Raw genomic sequence first — 21893 nt, forward strand, 5'->3', positions numbered from 1 at the left:
GATTCAGTGTAATGGAACACTTGTTCTGGGCCAAGAAATCACCAAGGTCGAGCAAGTAAATTGCAGCAAAAGGCTACCTCTTGGACCACAGCTGAGCTGTCCCAGATGGACCAACATCTCCTAGGCTTGGGCAGAGTGGGTGCTCCTTAGCACACTGCACAGCTATCTGCTCACTGTCGGAGGAGATGCATGCACTGGAGACTTTAAACTGGCACTCATGTTTGTAGGGTACAGGCAAGGGGGGACTAAATTTTCATTCTAAATATAACATTTCGTAACATTCTCAACAAAATCTAGCAGCTAAGTTTGATTTTGTGGATCACGTATGACAGAAACGTAAGCATCATCTTTTTAAAAAGAAAGTGGTATAAATGTTATAGAGGTGCAATTATATGCAATCTAAAAATTAATTGCCCGTCATCAAACCCATAGCATGCAACTCTGAGTCAGCTAACCGCTTGTCCGCCCCCACTTCATTGTTATTTGACTTTAGGTCTTCTGGCAGGTACAGACTAGTTCAAAATAACCCAGATCCTCTAAACACAGGCACTGCAAAATGCCTATCTGTTTGCCTCCTAAAGGACTATTTTTCACATTTTATTGTGTTCCAGCTACAATATTCCACATGACATTTCTAAAGTGTTTCATCTTTAACCACATTCTCAGAGAGAGAGCTATAGTAAGCAGACCATATCAGCATGCAGAGAAACTGACTCTCAGGAGATCAGGGTCCGCTCCCGGATGTTTCACCAAAAACAACGTAGGAAGAGGAATATGGTGATGGTATTATCCCAGTCCTTGCTTCAACAGAGAACACCATGCTCAAGAGGGTGCCCACCCCAAGGAGGTAAAATCCTTGGTCTGCAAGAACCACATGATTCCTCACACAGTATGAGCATGCTGGGGCTTTGATGGTCCAGTAAACAGCATGTTTAGATAGCACTGAATAATACAAAATATTGCATTTTCAATTACTAATAAATCTCTCTTGCAGCTGCTCTCGCCTTTTACAAGCTAGAACATGGGAGCACAAGAGAAGAGACGATCCATGGCACCACAGGACTCCACCTTGATGACTGTACACAATACCTCCAGCCACCTGAAGTCTTAATAAACAACCTTCACTGCAACACAGGCATCCATGAATGGACTTCTCGGGCTGCCTCACAGGCAACCGTTCTATGACATGAAGCCAGCGTGGGAGGGCTGAGGTTGCAGTTCAGGCTGTATCCATACCGACACGAAGCACCTATGTACTCAACCGCCAAAGAGGCTAAGAAGTTTCTGTACTTTTCTGTCCCTGAAAGGATGAGGTGATATTTTTCAGTACAAGGAATCTTCAGAAGGAAGCAGCCCAAACTCCAAAACGCTGACTTTGAAAGCAAACTCTAGACATGTGCTAATAACCTCAAGGACAGCAGTGAAAGCTGTCCTACCCAGATCAGTGCTGGAGTGCAGTTACTGTCAAGGGAGATCTTTCTGGGGTGTATCCCACGGCAGCGAAAAAGCAGTACTCTTCTTGCCTTGCAGACTCGGAGACAAAGCAGCCAATGGTAGACCCATGATAACCTTGGCATCTAAAAGCTCTCCAACTGTTTCTTGTTAGATGACAAGGAAAACACACTTATGTTCTCTGAATGTATGCCTCACATAAATCTTCACTTTGATAACCATTTTCTCCCTTATAGGTCTATTCTCGGCCACCAAGTAAATATCCAACAGTTCAGTTCTGACACCACCACCTCTAACCACGGCAGACCCTCTAATCCCCCAGGCTGAGCACAGTCACATGCCAATGGTAAGTACTGAGCATCGGGTTATTTGTATTTCCGCATGACTTGGCTTCAACTTGGTGATCCTAGCAAAATGAGGTTGATGATTTGCCAGAGTGGCTCAAGGAACTTAGTGAGTCTTCTCTTTACATTGGGCAGCGAATTGTAGAGGCCACAGTAAAGGACACAGATAAAAAGATGTGGAAGAGAAGTGCTGAGCTGGGTCTAGAAAGGACCTAACTGCAAAAGCTTCCGCCCCGTGTAACCTAGGACAGCCATCCCCCAGGTACTTGGACACCTTCACCCACTAGCAAGTTCTCTGACCTCAATCTATTGGGATTTTTATAGCTTTCATTAAAGGCATGGTCTATTCAATGTCAGTTCTTCTCCCTGCCTCTGGAGATGGAAGACAGCCGAAAATTCCAGTCTTTAATTGACAGCTCTGCCTTTTCAGTGACCCCCAGCCAAAAGCTCTTCAAGAGTCACCTCCTAAAGAGAAACAGCAGTGTTATCAATGGCGAGTGCTCTGGGGTTAGAAGGCCTGCATCAGGACCAGAGTCAAAGCGAAGATGGTGCTAAACGGAAGCTGGTCCTCTGTCCTGTCACCCTTAACACTCTTCAGTTTATGAGGGTATTAGGAAAACTGTCAGTCGGCATCATGGGGTGCTGGCTCTCTCTACCCCTGCCTGTCTCTCTTTTACTCTCTCTCAATCACAACTAACTCTATAATAAATCTGTAATAGTACACTAGTCTAAATCAAATCCTTCTGGGTCCACATGTCAGCACGAACTCAGGGTGGCTCTACCTAGGCTGCAACTCTCACCAGAGATGGGACTGAATAATGGAAGCATACCATCTGACATTTTCTGTTTTCCTTTGTGATATCCTCTTGGTACATCTAATCCTTTGATAAATCACCAAGATATTAAAAGGGAAGTGACATATAAAACAGAATTTTGGAAATAAAATGAAGATATTAATGGAAATTATGCTTGCTGGCTGCTGTCATCACAAAGAACTGCTCTTTTATGGACCAGAAAAGAAAAAAAAAAAAAAAGAAAATATATCCTCTGCCTGCTACTAAGTGTGCCTTCCAGAGTCACGGTCCTTCCTTGTGTGGACAAAAACTCTTTACCTATAAATTATGAGTCTGACTACATGACCTAAGAGCAATATAAGCCCTGATATTTTTGGATCATTTTGAGATGCAGTTCACCTCGAATCCCTTTCAATTCTCATGTGTATTCTTCTAAGATTAGTCTCTATTAACATGAAAGGCTTGTAAGCTCTGATTCTAAACACTAAGATGTTTAATCATATAATTTCATGCAGTGTCATGAATATGTTTGTATTTTTGTGTGCTTGAGTATCCATCATGTAAATTTTGCAAAAGGTGGTTTATATATATAATTTATATGCAATATATTATGCATATACATTAATTATGTAAACTTTAACAAATGTATTTTCATATTGATTTTTATACTTTATATGAAACATATAATATATATGATCTATACCATGTAAACTTTGCTAAAATATTTTATAGGTTATGCTATATCAAACATTATAGACACATGTAATCTATATGATATTCATACACACATACATAAATCTATCTTTGTGCATGTATGTGTGTGTGTGTATACTTGATGTAAACTTCAGTTATAGAAACACTGTTGTTCTCCTTAATAAATTATTCTTCTTTACTGTCAAAGTCTTAAGCAGTAAAACTGATACTAGGTCTTAAGTTCATCTGAATTTCTGAAATCTGTCATTCTCCTTAACAGGCCACATACTTTATTTTGATGTTTGAAATAACCTATGCATTAGACAAGACATTCCCTGTCATCACCGTTGTAACTTCTGAAATTCAGAGAACTTCCCAGGACAGATGCAGTCAAGAGCATACATGGCTGTCTGTGTGGTGGGGTCCCCCTGGCTCTGAAATGCACAATTCTAACATCTGTGTGATTTTTTGATATAGGGTCTCCGAACAGTTTCAGTACAGGGTGGGGCACATGGCAATAGAAAGAGCACAGTGAGGTCCTTCTTTGTGTTGCTCCAGACAACTTTTCTGTCTCTTGCCTATAAAAGGCTTTTTTAAAAGGCTTTTTTATTTTTTAATATATGGAGTTCAGCTGCATTGTCCAAAGAGACACAAAAACCGGGCAACATGAGATGGGAGATCCTTCTTTAAAAAGGGGAAAAATGCTTTGGCAAAATCTAACAAGAGCAGAGAAACTTTCGGAGTTGTTATGTGACTTTGCTCTCTGGGACCTCTTCCTGCATAAACATTAGACATTACATATCATTTTTTGCAGATCATGAGTCAAAGTGGCCATACAAAGGTAATTCAGAAACAAGCTGGTAAGACACAATGAGCGCTTGAGAAGTGAGGGACCACAGACCTAGTAACCTACTTGAGGTGCTCAGGTGACTCACTAGGTTGTAAATTTGAAATCTGGTTTGCCTCAAAAACAGAAAACATCAAAGTTAGAAATGAAAGTCTATTCTTCGAGGACATTTCAGGTGTCTTGTAGCTACAACACAACACGGTCTACAGCAGACATCATCTGCTCTTGGCACATATTTTAATATTTAAGTGTGTGATTATTGTTCTCACAGCATATAATTACGTTAGCAATAAATACTAACGCATTTACTTCAGTTCCACGGGAGCAAAGATAATTCAGGAGGAGCTGGAGCTCCTAATTAACTCTTGCTTTCCTAAATTAGAATAATTGAAAAGAACAGACTAGACCAACCTTTGATTTGAGTATGGAACAGACACACTGAAAGTAGACTTCAGCCTCATTATGAAATTATTTAACTCAGAGGTCATCCTAATTATTATTTGAACCTCATGAATGTTCTTCTTTTTTTATGGGAAAGCGATTCCTAAGGAACAATGTCACTTATATGACTGACTTCATGATTTTTTCCAATAGTAAGATAATTAAAAATAAATAACCACCAAAGTCTTAATACTGTTTTAGAATATACAGTCAAGCAAAAGTCTATGGTTTTGGGTCCAGATGTATTCACATAGTAGTCAAAAACCTAGGTCATTTACAGGCCAAGTCTTGCTTGCTGTGTTCACAGAACAAGTGCACTGCCTGTGCCTCCGAGATGTGGCGGGGCATGTGCGGAGTCTTGGGTATGGGCTTCACCATCAGTAACCTGCTGTTCACATTGTCAGCAATTGTGAGTGTGCGTGTATAGTAAGACCATTCCGACAGGAAGACCACAGCTGAATGAACCAATTGAAATGCACTACTTTTCATGGGAGGCATGTGTAGGCACAGACCTACGGAAGAAAGACCATGACAAGGAGAATCCTCTCAGCAGAGTCTTTTCCATACAACAGCTTCTTTGTCTCATAATGTTTTGCTGGGGAATTTCTGTCTCTCTCTTCCCCCCACCAACTTACTAGTTATTTGCATTGTTGAGTTTTTATGGAATTCCCATGTGTATGTGTGTGTGCGTCTTTACTATGTGTTTCTTGTGCTTTCTCTTCTTTTTGTTTGTTTTGCTCTATTCCAGTTTGTTTGCTTTAGTTTTATATTAATTTTATTATTATTCTTTAGGGGCCTGCTTGCTCTCTAAGGACAGAGAGAAAAGGGTGTGGATTAAGGTAGAGGAACGGTGGGAAGAATCTCAAGAGGAGTTAGGGGAGAGTACATTGTAACCACAAAATTATGAGAAAAACTTTCAGTATAAAAAAATGGAGGGGAAAATTAGAAGTCTCCAGAAGTGAAAAACAAAGATTAAACAAAACCCTGCTTAAAATGAGTGCAGAGAAGCATGTGGCAGAAGGTAGCTGGTCTAGTGGCAAGGCATGGATTTGTGATCTTGAGAAACCAGACATGTGACATTTATTTGATTGGCTAGAATTATAAATCGGTTAAGGTCAGATGATAATGTACGCATCATTTCTAGGAGGGGCTTCTGTCTCTCCCCCTGCGTCTTCAGAGTTGATCTTGTTTTCAGCATTTCTGTTCAGAATAAATTTTAGCTTTCCCCTGCTAAAGACCCTTCAAGAACTTTCCATTCTCGACCTATAATTGACGAGCTAAAATATCAGTTGAGCATCAAAACTCATCTAGGGCCTCAAAGTCCAGGCAAGTCATTGGTGGAGTGCTTTCCTTTAGCCTCCTGGGCTTGAAAGTCCCACCCCGCCCTGGATCTCCAGTGACATGGCTCCACTCAGTCTCTGACTGTATTCACATGCCGATGGGTAAGACTGTTCAGGTTCTGCCACCTTCTTAAAAATCTATCACTGTCTTCCTGGGCCCTTGCCACAGTAGCTGCGGTTTATCTCACACAGTGCCAAGAGCTACTAGACAACTACTGAGTACTTTGACTCTGCTCCCAACACTTTTCTTTCCTCTCAGTTCCCCGCAAAAGCCTTCATGCCTGCTCTTCACCCAAAGCTCAGCCAATGTGTAAGACATAAAGAACATGCGCGCTGGCAGGACTGGTGAAGCCAACACAGACACAAGAGTTCGTCTTCTGTCTGTTTGGCCTTTTGTTCCCAACATAACTGCCAGTCCCATTACATGAGTAGGGAGGGTGATAGGGAACGAGTCTAAAGAGGACACTTGCATCTTAGGTGAAGACAAGCAGCCAATGATTGACAGCACGGAAGCTGGGCTGCTCTAGAATTTGTTAAGGGATCACTGACAGTCCCATGACCTCTGTCCACCAAGAAGAGTGAGACACACAGTGGTGCATGTGCTGTCAATTAGAAAAAGCAAAGCATTTTCGGGTCAAGCCACACAGGGACTAAAAGGACCCACCTCACTTTGACATCTAGAGTCTTTCTGAGGACACAGAGCCCTGCAAGGGAGTTCACCCTTTTCATATTTAGGCAGGTGGAGCATGTTGTGCAGTGATGGAATACCAGCTCCAACAAGGTAGATGATGAATGAAAATGCAGAAAAATTTTCACACTCTAAAGTAAGCAAAAATAAGAAAGTTTTTAACAGTGCACCCATTAGCACCAAAAACACAGTAACTGATTCTGCTTCGTTCTTGTGAATCCTAGGAGAAACTGACATAGCTTGACTTCTGTGCCAGTGCGCACACACTTACAGAAGGCTAGGTTTGGTGGCAAATCCCTTGAATCCCAGCACTTGAGAGGCAGCTCCATGAGTTCAAAGCCAGCCTGGCTTATATAGTGAGTTCCAGGTCAGCCAAGACCTAGTCTCAAAGAGGGAAGAGAAGGGCGTGGGGAAGACAGGAAAAAACAAGGAAGTCAGCCTTTCTCTTGTGCGTGGGAATCACACTGGTAGAAGTCTCATGTCCCTTGTAGCATTTGTCATTACTACTAACAGCCACAAAAGCAGACGCTTCCTCAACATGCAATATAAGGAAAACAAGACAGGCCCTCACTAGAACCTGATACAGACACGCATGCCAAGTCATATATGTAGAGACCGCAACAATGCGTAGGCGGATATCCACAAAGACAGGTTCAGGAAAAGGGCACAGCAATGAAATGAGCTGTGCTTTCCTCTAACAACCCTGAGAAGCAGCACTGCGTCATTTTAAAGGAAGAAGCCACCAATGCACATTTAAGAAGTCACTGTTGGTGATCCAGCAAGAGCCGAGAGTTAACAAAGTCGACCCGTTGTCAGCATGGAGGTGCATGCCTATCATGGATGCACTTAGGGGGTGGTACAGGAAAGTTATGACACAGCGAGGTCTTCTCATATCAGGGGCTAGGGTGCATCTTGGGCCACCGACTTTAAGAAGTTGGAGAAAGAATGGAAGGTTCTAAGACACACTTCATTCTCCTGATAGGGTGAGGACCACAGCTGGAGGGATGCTGTGGACAGCACCTACCTGTGGGGGCCGAGGTTTGTAGGGAGAGCTGCACTCCAGATCAGCCAGGATGCTGGTCAAGGAATCGATCTCGGCATCTAGACTGGACCGCCTTTCCTCCAGGGTCTTGCCTCCAGGATTTCCCTGATAAAAACATACACATTAAAATTTAATAAACCTCCCTGGATAGCATTATGAGTTCAAATCTTCCGTGCTATAATTTGCTCTTTTGTACTATTTCCTACATGGATTTTTTTTAAGGTTTTTCATCAAATGTTAATAAGGTAGGCAAGAAGAAAAGTATCATCACTTTTTGATAGGTAAGAAAACAGGAAAAAAAGTGAAATGTCTTTCTCTAGAGTTATATATTTAGACACTCTGATGAAGATTTAAGTAGAAGAAATTAATGTCCCCATGTCTACACTGTAGGATCAGAATCTTTGAGGCCCTCTGTACTCAGAAATCATCATTGTTGATGGTTTACTGCAGAAGCAATGGAAATGGAGGAGAAACAGTGTCCGATAAGAAAAATCAACTCCAGGCGCCACGAAGTGTGAAACTATTTATCTGCTCAGTAGTCGACAGGTAGAAGTAGTGTATGTAAGGGAGCCCAGCACAGCTCATAAAACATGAAGTAGAAAGAGGTGACTTAGGACTGAAGCCACAGAACTACACAGGAAGCAGGTCACGTAGGACACTGGCCACAGAACTACATAGGAAGAAGGTCACGTAGGACCCTGGCCAAAGAGCAGCACAGGAAGCAGATCACGTAGGACACTGGCCACAGAGCTACACAGGAAGCAGATCACGTAGGACACTGGCCACAGAGCTACACAGGAAGCAGATCACGTAGGACACTGGCCACAGAACTGCATAGGAGGCAGGTCATATGGGACATGGCCACAGACCTGCACAGGAAGCGGGTCACGTGGGACACTGGCCACAGAGCTGCACAGGAGGCAGGCATAGCGCGCCTGTGTGAGGGAGCTGGGAGCAATGGGACATAGCCAGCAGTGGCCCACGTTACCTGCCCTCAGAATGAAAGCACAGCAGCAGGATTATCACAGGCCACGTTCAGCAACTGTGCACGGAACTGGGGAAAGCAAGCAAAAGTCTGCCTCCAGCTCAAAGCAAGGACACACACAAGGATTTAGAAGAAGAGCGATGTATTAACTTTACAACTTTGAATCAAATATACTTTCTTACAAACCAAATGGCATCAGGAACACTACAGAGCCCAACTAGTTCCCTTTTTCTTTCTTTCCCCACTTATTTGTTTATTTACTTGTTTATTTAGAGTGATTTTTCCCACCATGCCACTGCAGAACCTGACTAAATTCCTATTTTTCTTTTCTTTCTTCATTTACTTACTTACTTACTTTATTTATTTATTTTGAGTGCTTTTCTCACCACGCCACTTTCCCCAAGTCTTAGAAGTTTTTTACATATGGTGAGGTAGCATGACTGGACTCTGATGTACTGGTTGGCCCTGGGCAAAGACAGTCAGCACAAGTTAAGCCTCCAGAGACCTGGGTTGACACCAGCAAAACCAGGTTATCAGCTACACGTATGTTGGAAGTTGGGCATCCATAGCTCCTACCCTAGATGACTGATCACCTTGCTTCCTTGTGTGTGAGTCCTCTTTAAAAATGAGTGCCCGTTAGCACATTGTCTAAAGTAGGTATTTTTGCCCTTTGGGATATGCTGCCAAGACAACTCTGTCCCTTTATCCCCTCGATCTGCCCTGTTTACTTGGCTAGTCATCTTGACCACCAACGGCGTGCTGTCTTTTATATCCATTTGTATATGGCCCCTTCATGCCTACAGCAATGCAAGACTGATGGAAATAAAGATGCAACTCGTTTAGGTCACACTGTGCCCCACAGTCTCCTGCTCAGGGCCTGAAGTCTATGAATGTTTCAGTAGGCAATCTTCTTTTTTAAAAAAATGCATTGGTGAATAATGACACCGTCAGTATTCCAAGGATTTTCGTTCAGGGCCTTGCTTGTATCATCATCTTCCAGGTACTGAACATGGCATATATACCAAGAAGCTGGAAATACTCTACTATATGATGAAAAAAATGAAATCAAATGGTTCAGACTATGCGTACCTGTGAGCACCCTGACTCAAACGAGCAGCAGGATGGAGAGCACAGCTTCCAAGACTGGATTTATGAAACTGAAAAATTACTCTCAGAACTCTTACCCCAGCCTGCACTGGAAAAAGAGTGGTATGTTAGGTAGGCTGTGATTTTGTCTGACCCTGATATTCAGTCTTATTCAACTTTTTAATTTTATATTCTTTTATTTATTATTGGCATGAGGGGTGCTTATGTGTGCTTGTGTGTGCACATGTGTGCACACTTGCACTTTCATGTGGGCGCAGGCACAGGCAGGCACCAAGAGGTCATAGCCTGTAGTACTGATTCTCTCCTTTCACATTTATGTGTCCTCTGAGAATAGAACCCAGGTCACTGGATGTGCTCATCAAAAACATTTAACCACGGAACCATCTCACTAGCCCATGGCAAAGCTATGAAGGTAGATGTGTTTTTATTAGGGAAGTAATACTGATAGATTTCTCTATCACAGAGTCCCATCTTTCCCACACAATACAACCATATCAACATCTCAAAAGAGTAAAGACAAAGACCTCTGAAATATCGGAGAACATTCTGCATAGACAGAGTTGGCACTAGGTGAAAGGGCAGGACATACCACTCCAGGATGGTTAGGTGAAAGGGCAGGACGGCTACTGAGAACCAAATGAATTTGGTAATCCTGTGTGTGGACCTGAAATTATAATGAGCAAAAATTTGATAGGTGCATCCACACACACACATAGCTAGCCCAGCAAATTAACAAGGACACCGGATCAGAGCCTGGTTAAATGCTTCCCAGAGCCACAGTTTCTTCATCTGGAAAGCACGGAGATCATCGCCCGCCCTGCCTCAGCAAGGGAGTTGTTGAAGGCGCAGATAAGAAAGTGGATGGGAACATACTTTGTAAAGCACTATAATTATGATGATTTTCATAAATAGCATTAATTATAGTAACCAGTAACTATAAATTAATAGGCATAATATAGCTATTGTTAATTCTTCTTCTTCTTGAGGCAAGCATCACTCATTAAGTGTTCCCCTGGGGTAGCAGCAAAGAGACAGGATATAATCAGGTCTTCAACTTCTATACGTTACTGTAACACAAAATACCCAACTGCTTATGGCCTGAGTCACAGGATTCTAACCACCGGGACCCAAGTCACAGAATTACCCTGAGCTATACAGTGAAACAAATAATTAGAGAAGGGGACGAGCCTGAGCTTGTAGCCCTCCACTGGCTCCAGTCGCCTATGCTCTTGTCTAAGCTGGGACTGATCCCCAGTTCCCTTTCTCAGAATAGGTTGATGCAATTGACTAACGAGCCCCAGGCTCACTCAAGTGGCCTTTACAGGAACAACCCCAAACTGCCTGGCCTGACCTGATATAACAGCATTGTGTCTCATCGTGGTCATCATTATGAACAAGGAAAGGATGCTTTCTCCCTCCCCGATGTCTCTTTTGGATCTTGGTTCTATCCCTGGAATACTGCCCAAGTTCCCACACCCCTTCCTTGAAACTCTCAACCACGCTCGGTACCTTTGGATTCATACACTCTTTTGCTCCCACAAAACAGTCTTAAAAGAAGCTGGATGAATCCTCCAGTCTTAAAAACATGTCTCCATGGCATACTCTAACTGTGGCTCACTGTCATAGGATGGGAAAATAACTTACCAGAGGCTGAAGAGCGCCGAGGAAGAGTCTCCTGATGCTCTGCCTGAGGTTTGTTCTAGATACCATGGGCGCTCAAATAAAGTGGCCATTGTAATAAGCTCCCACACTCTCCAGTCATAACTAGAAAGATCCCATTGTCTAAGGCTGGCTTCCCTGAGACACAATGCCCTTGACACAAGGCCAGCATGCACGTTATTTGGGGAGTCAATGCTAAGGGTGAGTGCTGAGGGGACAGGAAGAGCAGGGGAACAGGAAGAGTGCCATTCAAGAGGGGTCGACTGAGCTCATCAGCAGTGTGTGCAGCTCATCCATCCTCTTAGTACTTGTTCTGCAAACCGATCTCTAGAACTCCCAAGCAGAAGGATGAAGAGAGATGCTTCCTCTCAGGCTTCTTGGCCTTTACTCCTTAGCAACGGCTATAGGACTTCAAACTTCCCCAAGCATGAATTAAAAACTAGAAATGGTTATGAAGAAGGTCCAGCACAGAAGGTGAGGAGAAAGGATTGATGGGATGTCTCCCACCGCATCACACCCATGCAGAGCTCGTCACGGCAGCAATGGCTAGAATCAGAACACGAGAATGAACTAGGAAGAAAAAAGTCCGGGCTAAAGAGCAGTATCCCATGATGCAACTGTTCACAAGACCTAATCTGCCACAAGAGGTATTTCCATTCACCCCTAAAACACATGGAAATGACTACACCCCAACTAAAACTACATGTGAGGCTCATTATACCATTTGGAAAACAAAACCTTAACCTTCAGTGCTGCTAGCGGAGTTACAGGGAGATGACGCCATTGTGGCGAGAACATAAAGAGAAGATCATGAGACACAGGCCCCCAACTAACATACAGCATGTGAGAAAAATAAAGGCAAACTACACCGACAGACTAATGTAGATGAACCAGCCTTTAGCCCAAGTGTTACTAACCAACTAAGGGCAAAGAAAGGGGGCAGCAGCACTGAGGAAGGCAGAGATGTTATATTTATTTATTCATTCCTCACACTTAACATGTTTACTAGAAATTAAAAATGTTTTGGAAAATAAACAAGGAATTCTATTCATTTATCTATTCCCAGGATTCGCTATCCCATCACGTTTGCACCCCAGTTCTGTGAACCCTATCAGATGCCGCAGTTAAATCCTTGATGAAATGTCATCTCACAGGCTAGTTGTGTCCGTCAGGCCGAGTTACCTTATAAAACCTGAACGAGGTGGATCTACCTGATTCTTCAACTGAGATCAGACCAGCTGAGAGAAATGATAAGCGTGAGGCATGCCTTTCTAACCACATCCCACCAAGAAGCTTGTCGGCTCACCTAGAAACCCCATCTTGTAATGTTAACTTTGATGACTGACATAAGCCAGATGGTTTCCATCAGCTTCCACGACTGTAAAAGTATCCGAGGTATTAACAGGTTAATATGTGAGAGGCAAGGAACCTCCACCAATAATCTGCCCGCTAAAGACCTTCTACCCACAGGTCTCATTGGCCATGCGTAGTCCTTGCCTGAACTGATGCTGGCTTCACCGGCTGCACACCAGTCAGGCGAATCAGCATGCATCGATGGAAATGAACTGCTCTTGTTTTGCACGGCATAAAAGCTGCAAGCATTCATTTCAGTGAAAGGTGTGGGAGCAGGATGAATCCTGGGAGTGAGCATATCAGAGTGTTGGGGGGCTCCTGGCTGCTGATGAAAACAGGAAGGAAGGAGAGAGGGAGAGAGGAAGGGAGGGAGAAAAGGAGAGAGAGCGGGAGGGAGGGAGAGATGGAGGGAAGGAGGGAGGAAGGAAGAAAGCTAGGAAGGAAGGAAGGGTTATATATGATCAAAGAAAAAGAGTTCTTGAATTTGAGAGAAAAAAAGGAGAGATGTATGGGAAGGAAGGGAAGGAAAGGAGAAAAATGATGCAATTACTTTATAATTTAAAATAATTTAAAGAACATAGTCACCTTAGAAATTTGGTTTCCTAGAATTACAACCAACATACAACATTTACGCCAAGAATACAAAAGTCACTGGAAGTCCCCAGAGTCTGATTAAGCATGCTGACACATCACATAAGAGGGACTTAACCCAGGTGTGTATGTAACTGTTCAAAAGTAGAAACAAAACAAACCAAAAATTTCTGAAAAAAAGGAAGCTTAAATGTGTGTGTGTGTGTGTGTGTGTGTGTGTGTGTGTGTGTGTGTGTGTGTCAAGCTTTAGAGGCCTCCAGAACCTTTTTAGGACAAGCTCATACAAAACGAAAAAGGGGGTTCTGTTATGCAATGACCTAGACTGCACTTCCCTTGTGTGATACTAGAAAAAAAACTCCCTTCCACACAACTTAGGAATAGAAGACATTGGAAATTCAGGAAATAAGTGACAAAAGCAAAGCATACTTATATATGTCATTGTTATGGTCTTTTCACATCTATTTTTCAATGACTTACATGAAAGCAATTTTTCCTATCATAATTATTAAAAGTCATAATTCCCCAACTTACAGTATCAGTAGGAGGAAAAGATGGTCAAAATATATCCAAAAATGAATAAAAAGGCATAGTTTTTATGATCAACAAAATTAGAATGTTTATCTAATTTAGTGATTACCTGTATAATATACATCACACTTCATGATGTATGTTATCTGAGGACATGATCATTATATGGTCTATTTCTTTTTAATTAAATTATTGCCCCCAAAGACGTGACACAAAAATGAATACTGACAAAGACTCTAGACTCATACCATGAGAATTAGGTATGCAGACGTCATATCTGCTTGCTTTGTAAGTTTAACTTATTGAACTTAGATCCCCATTCACATCATAAAGCTGTAAAGATTAATAAATTCATACTTGCTGAGTGCTGCCTGATAAATATATGCATAATAAATACTTTGATCACAGTAGCAACAAAATTAATAATGCTTCGGCTTGCAACAACTCAACTGCAGATGTAACATTTAAGCATATTTTGATCCAACACAGTTCAATAAGCTGGGTATGGTAAGTCACGTTCACACATTTTTCAGGGACTGAATATTTATAAGCTCGATGCTGGGTGGTTCTCCCACCTTTTGGCTTGAGTTCTTTCTATGACCTCACTAGCAAAACATGAAATCAAGAAAAACTATTCTGCCCCATGTCAAGTAATCCAAGCTAGGTATCTAGAACTAAGACAGAAGGAACATGCCAGACAAGAGAGCCAGAGGAACTCCTGGAAACTCCAAGCTCCTATACCAGAAGCTAACACCAGGTATGCCTAGCTTTCTGTCAACTTGACAGAGGTTAGAATTGTTTAATAGGTATGCCTAGCTTTCTATCAACTTGACAAAGGTTAGAGTTGTTTAATAGGAGGAAGCCTCAACTTTGAAAATACCTATGAAGACTGCATGTAGCCAAGCTATTGGGGCACTGTCTTGATTAATGATTGACCTCTGGACTGATGGCCCTGGTGGACAGAGAGTAGAATGAGGAAGCCAGGACATCGTGTTCCTTTAGGGTTTCTCCTTCAATTCTTGCCTCCATGGTCCTGCTTGTCTTGAGCTTCTGCTCTGACTTCCCTTGGTGATGGGCTGTCACCGAGTCAAGGATGAAATAAACCCTTTGCTCCCAAGGTTACTTTAGTCAGGGAGTTTTATCACAGCAAAAGGAACTCTAGCTAGGACAACCATAATCAGGGTGTGCAGGGAAGGCATAGTCACGAGAGTGATTGACAAGGACTAGCACAGAAGAAGGCCGGCAGGTTAATGAAATGTTAGGCCTAGAAGGCAAGAGGCGCTCAAAGAGCTCTTCCAACAACCTCTTTCGTTCAGGATAAAATTCTCATAAAGAGATGATTTGACCTGTCTAAGATAACAGCTCATTAACAGTGCCGAAAGGCTAGAAGGTGCCCCCTCTTCCCCACACATACTCTGAAACATCTCTAATGCCAAACCACATAGATTGCATCAAAGGACCATTTCAGAAGCCTATAAAATAAATGGGAAAGTTAATTTTACTCCCTCTTTCAAATGAGAAAAATCTTGATAATAGAGGGACCCAAGATAACAACATTCACTGACTGCCAGTCTCGTTGAGGGGATAGGAACAGCAAAATAAAGGAAAAAAGAGCCCATCTTCAAGCTCAACTACAGCACAATATACACACTGCAGAAATCTACCATCCGTGTCTAGAAAGCCTTACAGTCAGACTGTGGGCACCTACCAATATTTTCTTTATTTAATAAGGAAGTAAAAGCTTAGCAGTCACCTAGTCACGGGATAACCACGAGACATGCAGACCTGCTATCACAGGTCCCTAATTCAATAGCCCCACTCAAAAGGAAAGGAGACACTGGCTGAGACACTCATAAGTGAGCTACTGTCAGAACATGAGCAACCATTTAGATATTTTACACCCAAATATGACACTGTCTACCAGTCAACCTCAGAACTCCCTGAGCAATCGAGACAGACAGGGTGCTAAGCACCACCCTGGGCATCTCATCCTGGCTCTGCCATCACATACAGGGGAAAGCTGGGCAAATCACTGTCCCAGTCTAAGCCTCTTACCAGCATCATGAGCTGGGACTTGTTCTTTCTGCTTCTTCCAAAAAGGAATTGATGCTCTGTCTAGTCACATGACTGCAGTCTACATGGCAATACAGAGGCACAAAGTGTTTCAGTTAGTTTGCAGTGTGTCTTGTTTTCACCTATAGCCCCCTTTTCTAACTACACTGTTCTGCTTCCATTTAGCTTACACGTTGCTTTGATACGTGGAACTCTAGAAGTTATAGATTCAGCCTGATATATTCATTTCAAACAGAAGCAGTGATAACATTTTTCTAGAGGAAGTTCATTGTTTGAGAGTCATCTGCTGCTCGAAGGAAATAGAAGCAACAAGGTGAGAATGGCTAGATTCCAGCAGGCAGTTAGGCAGGGAAAATGCAAGACACATTACATATTATCACAAAGACCTAAAATGGAAGTCACGTTCATGCCGAAGAATTGAAAATTAGAGAAATCGTATTTGCTAGCAATAAAAGGTAGATGATCCGCCAGAGAGGCACCCAAGTCTAGATGCTATTTTATCCTTATCAAACCTCTTTTCCCTTCCGAGAAGCAGCCTTTGGGTGTGCAGCAGTAATTACCCAGCGATGCAGCTCATGTGCCCGGCCAACACAGACACTTTTACACTGTCATGGTCAGCAGATGCAGTTACACTGAGCAAAGCTTCACATACTTCTCACTAAGTATCCCAGCAGCCTTAGAAACCTGGAGATCTTATGATCCATGCTTATCAGAACTGGATTCCAAAGATCAAAAGGAGACTGCTTCTGACCATCCATGCAGGAAGAGAAAGAAAAAGGAAGAAAGAGAAAAAACTGGAATTCGAGCTACAAAAGTCTCTCTGCTAAGTCCTTACAGTTAGTTTTATGTCAAAGTGGAAAGTCGAACAGGGAAGAGCCTGTCCACAGTCAAGCTAAGATGAAGTGAACTTACTAAATGACTCAGAAAGAGGTCATAGATAGAAGCGCACAAAAAGACAAGCTTCCAGGTGGGGGAGATGTAAGTTGGTAAAGCACTTTCCCGTATCTTAGGATTGGTACTTTTGTGATGAAATACCATGAGCAAAGAAATGTGGGGAGCAAAGCCTTATACTTCTACAGCAGTGTTCATCATTGAAGGAAGTCAGGGCAGGAACACAAACATGGCAGGAACCTGGAGGCAGGAGCTGATGCAGAGGCCATGAAGGGATGCTGTTTGCTGAATTGCTCCACATGGCTTGCTCAGCCTGTTTTCTTATGGAACCCAGGACTACTAGCTCAGGGACGGAATCACACACAACAGACTGGGCCCTCTTCCATCAATAACTAATTAAGAAAATACCCTACAGCCAGGTCCTATGGAGTCATTTCCTCAATTAAGGTCCCCTCCTCTCACATAATTCTTTGTGTCAAGCTGACAAGCATACCCCAGAAGACCGGGGACCTGAGTTCAGATTCTCAGCACTGATCTCAAAGTGGGGAATGATGGTAAACACCAATAATCCCAAGCCTGGGGTAGGGCTGGGGGCAGATACAAACAGATTCCTCGAATTGACTGGCCAATCAGTCTAGCTGAAACCAGCCACCTCTGGCCATTACACACACATGCACACACACTTGCATGTGCACCTGCACATGTGCATTCTCATTTCCTGCCCACCTCACTCTCAAATTTCAAAACGAAACCCAAGCTTTGATAACAATCTCATTTGCCATCTAATCCCCTCTGTGGGATAGTTTCATTCACTTTCCTATAAAAATGCTATGAGTTATTAAGAATATACTGACTGGTACAATGGACAAGAAAGTAGATGACAATGGAGGAAGGGCAAACAAAGGAAAGAGAGGGATGGGGAAGAGAGCCAGAGAAGGAAGGAGAAAGCAGGAGGGATCAGTTCTCTCAGGGTGGATTTATCTACAGATCTCATTAGAAGGCGGAGTAGAGGCAGGCCAGTGTAGGAGGCAAAAGACATGAGAGAAAACAAATCAAAAACAGAGAGAACAGACAAAGAGTAAAAGCAGACAGGGCTGCATGGATAAAACACAACCGGGAGGACCTTGGATGGAGAAGAACATGGAAGCTGTTTGTTTAGCTGAGGAGCATGAGGATGCTGGAGGAAGAGTGCAGTGTACGCAAGCCCGGCAACAAGACTGTTCTTCTGGAAAGAACAAAGCGAGGTCAGACGCGGAGGGCATGGGTGATCACGCCATACACATGTATAGATCTTACAAGGAGCTTGGCCCTGCTCCCAGATGTGGCTGGTTAAAGGATAAACACAGCCGCATGACGAAGCAGAGAGTGGGCATGGGTAATTGCATCCTGGGACTCGGTGTTGATGTGGGAACAAACACATGGCATGAATCACATATATTTTAGGAAGTGCTCAGATAGTTTACGTTAACACTCCCAACAGGAATTCCTATTTTTATGCCCAAGGTTACCATTGATAAAAATTGAGTATGAGACAAAATCAGAAAACCACTGATGTTGCCCTAGTCGGGAATAGGCGTGATTCTGCAATGTAACAATCATGACCTAATCAGGAACCTATTCTGTGGGTGTATGACAATTTATCAGACGGCCATGACAAGTGATGTCAGCATCCAGAGGATGAAGAAATTCGGTAGGTGACAAGGGATGATGTCTTTTCAAGTCTGACTATTCTCATTCCAACTTAAAAAGCCTTCCCCTAATCCAGACTTCTGCCCATGGCTCATCACAGGCCTCGCAGACAAACACTTTCTTGTTTACTGCCCCAGAGTCAATGGTAATCAAAGACCTACTGTGCCCTCAGCAAGGGCTCAGTGCTGAATCTGTGTGAATAAGATCACCAAACAAAGGAATAATGAAAATCTGAACTGGTCCTCCTGCCTTGCCTTCCCACCTCTCCCCTCTTCAGATAAGAATTGTATCTCAAAGCCATATTTCACTTCAACCAGGTCTAAAGGTTTTATAAATGACTTAAGACTTTCTCAGTCTCTAAAAAGTCTCTGATCTGCGGTTCAAACTCAAAAGTGAAATCTAAGTCCCAACTGGATTTAAATGGGAAGAATTTAAAGACACACACTCTTTAATGAACTCATATGCTCTTCACTTTGGTTTCTACTTAAGAAACAGGAGAACAGTATCACAACCCCAGAAAGAAAAGTTGACTACCAGGTGAAGGAAGGGACACACCGATCAGAAGGCTGGGCATGCGACAGGCCTTCTGCAACTGGCAACAGGTAATGCTTCTGGAGGAGGCTCACACTTGGTAAGTTCTAGGAGACTGTTAATGGATGAAAGAAAGAGTCCTGGCTCCAGGGAAAGGTTGTAGTGACGAAAATAGGCTGGAATTAAGCATCAAAGGGAAGGTACGCTGTCTTCGATGCAGAAGATTTGGAGACATCTGTTAACAGGTGCAGCTCTAACACCTCCCCTGGACTGAACAAATCTAAAGTTGTGAGCTTTTAGATTTGTGACCAAATCTAAAGTTAAGTATTCAGTCTCTTTCCAAATTCTTTTCATCACTAAATTTGAAATATAGTGGCATGGTTTGGCAGCCTGTTGGTAACCGAAAAGCTAACAGTAAGTGGAACACTTTAATTAAAACCTCACAGCTCTAAGCACATTTAAGCATAATTCCTTAATAATACATTCTAATCCAAACCCTAATGACGGAAAATACTTTTCTCTACTCAATAGTTCTTGGATGTCATCCACAGTCCTAGCAGGGTTGAGCACAGCCTACTTCCCTTATCATTTGTAGAAAGGGTAAATATGTTTACGACCTCCGAGGGGTGCTGTGACTTTCCATTTATTGGTGTTTATAAATCTTCTGAGTGTTCTGGAAAATTAACTATAAGTTGACACTATTTGTAAAACCCTGTTGGAGCTTAATACATATTCAATTAAAGAACAACGACAACAATATGGCAAAATCTACAAATTAGGAAGGCATTATTTTCATCTTCCCGCCACACTATCTGGAGACTGCCTAGAACCCCTCATTAATGAGGGAATATTATCAACATTTCTTCTAGTAATACACACTCACATTGGCCTTGAAGGATATTCTCATTCCAAAAACACAAAAACATGCCTAACCATCCACCCAGACGAAAGTGAGACTTCTGCAAAGATCATGCGCCCTGCTCCGACTCCACCACCTGGTCCTGCCTCCCTTCACACAGCTACTCCTTCATAAAATGCTCACTTTCCCAAAGCTCCCTTTGCCAACATCCGGGTGCCTACTATACATCCAGCCACAGTCCCCTTCAATGGAGGCCAAGCCATTCTTCCATTGCCTCTTCTGCTCAGCTGAGTGCTGTGGGACAAGGGTCTTTTATCCTGTCACTTATATTACTATAATAAAGCACTGACTGGCCAGTAGCCAGGCAGGAAGTAGAGGTGGGGCAAGGAGAATTCTGGGAAGAGGTAAGACTCAGTCTGCAGTTGTCACCCCGATGCAGAAGAAACAAGATGAGAATGCCTCCCTGATAAATGTACTAAGCCACGTGGTTAACATAGACAAGAATAACGGTCCCATTCAAGATGTAAGAATCAGTTACTAAGACATCTGAGCTAATATGCCAACCAGTTTAGAATTAATGTAGTAGACCTTTGTGTATTTCTTTGGGATGAACGGCTGCAGGACTGAGTGGGACCGAAACCTCAGTCAGCAGCTGAGGCCTACCCTTTGGAGGACCCAGTAGACCATCACAGGCACGAGCATGCAGCTTTCGATGGTTCTCAAATAATCCATCAAGCTTTAAATTAGAAAACGTCTTCAAAGCCAATCTTAACTGCGGGAGAGAATCATCTATTTATCAGGGCCGGGGGCAGGGGTTGTGGGACCCCCAAGGTAAATGTTGCCATGGAAAGTTGTAGAGAAGGGGTAGTGTTAGGAAAAGAACACAGCAATTTGTCTCCATGTAACCAGTGCTGAGCCCCCGTTCAACAAGGGCCACTCCCTCTGTGCAAAAGGAAGCCCACTGCATATGGAGCAGCAGTGCCAGTGGCTCCCACTCCCTGCAGCACTGTCCCTTAAGGGCTCTATAGCACATCTCATTATACTGGGTATCACTGGCTCCAGTCTTCGGCTCTAGGGGCTTTGCTTTGACATACATGGCTGAAGTTGAGGAATCTATTTAGTTGGGTTGAGGTTGAACTAACAGAACAATGGGAAAATCTATGTGACTTTACTATTTTCATGACAAAAAAAAAAAAAAACCAAACAAATTTATTTCCCCCGTTTTGAAACTGCACTAAGGAAACACATGCGTGGCTGCCATGAATGGAGGCTGTACTTTCCAAACAGTAGCAAAAGACTAAGAATAGAAAACCTTGATTTGCTCAAGAAGTATATAACTTCCTCTCCCGTTTCCTTTTCTTACTGCCCTAAGCCGACAGAAGCAGTACATGGTGAACTCTTGGCAGGCTCACAATAGCATCAAACAGATAAGAGTGGCACATATTCCATAGTCTACTTTCCAAAATTTCCTACTGTCAAATCACAGAATCACACACCTGATCCACACATACCATCCAAGTTGCTAATCCATGTCCTCAGAACAAAAGTCAGAACTATGGATCATAGAGGAACTGTGGTACACATTCTAGGTAGGTACTAAAAAGGAAATGAAAAGGGAAACAGTGGGAGGAATAGAAAGGCAGAACTACCAAAACTTCTCACTGAGCTAGTTAGTGTTCAGTTTGCCTAGCAACTGTGTTGCCATGGACAAGTGGTCCAGTGGTCCAGTTAAGAAATGTGGGCCTACTATCTCCTCATCATAAGCACCAGTGGCGGGAACCACTCAAAGGAACCATTCAAATCTAGTGATTTATGATATTAAATTACTTATACATGAGTTCTCTATACTATGTTGTACTTATGGTTTTATGAAACACAGCTGAGAGGCAGGATTAATGTACTTGAACTCATTGCATCACCCCCACAAAGAGGCATACTTAAGATGATGGGAACAGGAAGAAGCATTAAATGATTATCACAGTAGCC

The 21893-nt window shown here is 42.8% G+C and overlaps 1 protein-coding gene across 10 annotated transcripts in view; it reads right to left on the minus strand.

The window, feature by feature from the left end:
- Lpp (LIM domain containing preferred translocation partner in lipoma) overlaps positions 1-21893 on the minus strand; it is a 597751-nt gene that overhangs the window by 298383 nt on the left and 277475 nt on the right. For 9 of the 10 annotated variants that reach the window (XM_087901836.1, XM_087901839.1, XM_085685368.2 and 6 more), the window contains 2 exons: positions 10323-10397; positions 7624-7746 (listed from right to left, as the gene is read on the minus strand). In XM_087901836.1, coding sequence (XP_087757962.1) covers positions 7624-7746; positions 10323-10397 — 198 coding nt within the window. The remainder of the gene's footprint in view (positions 1-7623; positions 7747-10322; positions 10398-21893) is intronic. The other variant, XM_087901861.1, reaches the window with a different exon arrangement.

Source organism: Myodes glareolus, chromosome 2 (assembly GCF_982192425.1).
Source record: "Myodes glareolus chromosome 2, mMyoGla1.1, whole genome shotgun sequence".
NCBI classification, from domain to species: domain Eukaryota; kingdom Metazoa; phylum Chordata; class Mammalia; order Rodentia; family Cricetidae; genus Myodes; species Myodes glareolus.